General features: G+C 38.8%; 1 protein-coding gene across 1 annotated transcript in view; it reads right to left on the minus strand.

The window, feature by feature from the left end:
* Nucleotides 1-2,044: 2,044 nt before the first annotated feature.
* The window catches only part of LOC106811525 (myelin-associated glycoprotein-like), a 15,108-nt gene continuing 13,344 nt past the window's right edge, over nt 2,045-3,808 (minus strand). Inside the window, exon 4 of the mRNA XM_014815187.1 lies at nt 2,045-2,134. Within this exon, the coding sequence (XP_014670673.1) occupies nt 2,045-2,134 (90 nt within the window). The remainder of the gene's footprint in view (nt 2,135-3,808) is intronic.

Raw genomic sequence — 3,808 nt, forward strand, 5'->3', positions numbered from 1 at the left:
GATAAGATAACGCTGACGATGTTGAAGACGGTGACAATGATGACGATCGTAACATTGGTGACACGACGTTGGTAAATTGATACGTAATTTATATTTGCGCGTGGTTATGGCATCTTTTGTATTTTCCTATATGTTTTAGTGTAGCGTTAGTTAATGATGCGTGTCTTATATTGACGTCGCATGTAGCATGTGCTGTAATGGTCGCAGGCCTTCTTGTTATGTTAGTAGGAAAGCTTTACTAGATTAAGCAGTGATCGGTAGGCCTATCCCGGTTGCAGATCAGATATTATATGAACGCTCATATATGCCACCGTATTGCCTACTAGAGATATGCGTTCCTCTCTAAGACTTGATGAAATTCTGTTCGGTAACGGTATAACATAGGATAGGATTTATATATTATATTAACTACGCTAGGAACTTATCGCGAGTATGATTAAGCTCGTACACCCCATGTTTATAACATCAAGAGCGGATAATACCGGTATTATCCGCTCTTGATAACATCTTCTGTGTTCGCGTATCGTACGTTGGCACTGCGCACAACAGTCGGATGGAAAGCAAAGTCAAAACGCGGACGCACTTTTAACCAAGTAGTGAAGTGACACCGTGTGCTGGTGATAGAGGGTTGCGACATCGTGATACGTCAGAGAGAGAGAGAGAGAGAGAGCACTGCGGTGGGAGCGCATCGGACCGTGCCAGAATGCGTGGAGGGGCTAAGAAAACGAACACGAATGAGGGTAGAAGGCATCAGTGGAGACGCGTGCCACTGCGGATGAACGCGTGGGTAGAAGGCGTGGAGACTAAACGCAAACACGAGCGGAGAGGCGAGGCAGCGAGTCCGCCCACCCAGCAGTTCGTAATTGACGTGTGACCGCGATGCATTTCGTACCGTACGTCGCGAATTTAATTGCGCATATTGATAGACGCAGTGACACGTGGGACGCCACTTGCGAAGCGTGTAGAATATATCTCGCACAGGCGGGATATAGTCCTTGTATGTTTGTGTAGTAGGTAATCGCACCTACGGTTGATGACGTATGTGATGAACGATTAGTGTCTGCATTAATGGATATATAATATATGACTCCTTTTGTTATCAACGCTTGTGTTTCACGAGTTTTTTTGTTTACAGAAATTTGTAATTACAACACTAGATTTTAGACTTTATACACTATAACAGAAAAAAGTCACTTCAAAATAAAATATATTCAGCTTGTGATTGTATATCTATAAAAACCCCTTCCCACGTCTTTTAAGCGTACCAGCTGACGATCGACTTCCTGGCTCATATCCGCCTGATAAATAAATAAATATGATAATATATAGATAAATAAAAACATAAATACATACATAAATAGAGCCCATAGCAAGACATGCGTCTAAGCATAGAAATAACATAAATAACCATGCACGGATCTATCATCTATGCCACGCAAACCGCGTGCGGCTTTGCCCCCATTCAAATTTAATTAGTTACGGCCCTGGTATCTGTAATATATATTCGCACTTATTTAGATTCAATCATGACATGCACCTTTTTCGTTCGAACGAATTTTAATTCGTTCGAACGATCCTTTTTATCGTTCAAACAAACTTTAAAAACATATTTTTTCACTTATGTCTCTTTAAAAGCTCCGCAATTTCTCAACAAACAAACAGATAAATATTTCATGCAGGTAACACTATTCCCTTTCACCACCAATCTCCCGCCTGGCGGTTATCATGCATATTAAATTGACATGTCAATTTATCTTCGTTTGGAGAAAATAAATTAAGGTTTAGAAACAGCATCGAGCGAATTTACTGTGAAACGTTTTATTATTATGGAGTTGTACAGTGGTTCCCGAATCATCGGGCCTCGGAAAGCGGGCATGTCTTAAAACGACACATATATTTGAAAAACAATCGCTTACGCACGTTCGCCGCTTAATAGGGACGACCGCTTAATCGGGACATTTGCATGGTTCCCGATCTTTCCAGATGAAGCGGGGACTACCGTATCATAGGATGTCACTGAGGCCAGCTGCGATGTTGCTATCACTTATCTGTTAAAACGATTTCCATGGGGTTTGAGAAAAAAAATTTCAAATCGATTATCGGCACTGCACATGTAGATGCCAATGTCTCGTTCCTGCAAGCAGAAAAAACGTTCTGCAATTTTCTTTATTATATATATCTATATTCTCCCGCGTGTCTCTCTTTTCGCGCCGTTTCTGTCTATTATTTTTACCATGCCGGGACTCTTCTCGCGGAGGGTACACACAAATTGTTCATTGCGGGACACCCCCACTAGCGCCATCTCTCGTGAGATAACACTGTAATACCCCCTACAGAAACGCACGACCCTAAAAGCGAATCTGCTACACATGAAACAGGAGTCACGCGTATATTTTTTATTATTAATATCAAATGGTACTTAAATTGAAGGGTTTATAGATATTAATAATAAGAAATATGAGAAATTATGATACATGTTTATTCCCTGCTGTCTCTAAATGGAAACGCATTTATTTCATTGGTATTTCTTAAAACTTATTTTTACTTTACATTATAAATTATCACATTTGCAGGTTTCATACACGTATACACGTACACAAATTCCCCATTTCCATTGTTTTAATTGCTTGTGCAATGTATTTAGAGGTTAACATTCATCATTGCTCATATACATGTAGTTAGATGTGCATTAAACATGAATCAATATATATGCTTTGCAAGTTAATTACATGTATGTTTGAGTGTGCATTTCTGTTGTATTAGAATTAAGAAATCCAGGGAGCAAAAAAACATCCATAAATAAATGATATGACCGAGACTGACTGAACTGACTTCAGTTAACTGACTGACCGAGAAGAACCGACACTGCATATATACCTAAAATACCCCACAATGAATATCATACACACACGTAAAAATCTAAAAAACAAAAAGCACAGGCAGATAGTCGATCGGTTCAGTACAGAAATCAAACGCACGCACGATTTTACAGAGCTTCTGTATATTAAACATTCATGCATATTATGTAGTATACGGCAAGTGCGTACGAGCGAACGCGCGATCCAACTTTTCAGCTATGTACAAATGACCTATGGCCCGATGACGTCATAGGGCTCCAGTGCGTAACTACGAACTGGCTTGACAACGTCAAGAATTTTCTATGGTGTAGGATATATTTGTAAAATGTTTGTTGCAATTTTTTAACATGAAAAGTAAGCACTAACGGGACTAAATTTATCCTCAAATTCATACCTGATAAGATTGTTTTTCAACTAGTTCAAAATCCAAAAAACCTCGGCGATTTTATATATTTATCACGACAATACGTGCTTGCTATACATGCGTCTAAACCATAGAAATAATATAAATAGTTATTTATATTATTTCTATGGTCTAAACAGAGGAATTGCTCCAACCTGTGATTGGAGGATAAAAATAGAATTCGTGACGTTTCCTCTTTTATTTTGCATACCCCGCCGCATACGCTATTACAGGTAGGAAAGTGTACTAACTATCATATGGCACGAACGATTTGAGTTACATTTCTATAGATTCTATCTATTATAGATACCTGTCTTAGCCATAACCTCTGTGACTTTTGAGTTTATAGAAGCACGATTAGTCTGATTAATTAGCAAATATGCACGCGCGGTATTGCTCATAATTATAGGCTAATACACGCGCGGCTATGGCCGTTAGAAAAATGTACAATCATATGGCGCGAACAATTTGAGTTACATTTCTATAGATTCTATCTCTTATAGATACCTGTCTTAGCTATCATCTCTGTTAATTTTGAGTTTATAGA

The sequence above is a fragment of the Priapulus caudatus genome, unplaced genomic scaffold, assembly GCF_000485595.1.
Source record: "Priapulus caudatus unplaced genomic scaffold, Priapulus_caudatus-5.0.1 Scaffold548, whole genome shotgun sequence".
NCBI classification, from domain to species: Eukaryota; Metazoa; Priapulida; class Priapulimorpha; order Priapulimorphida; family Priapulidae; genus Priapulus; species Priapulus caudatus.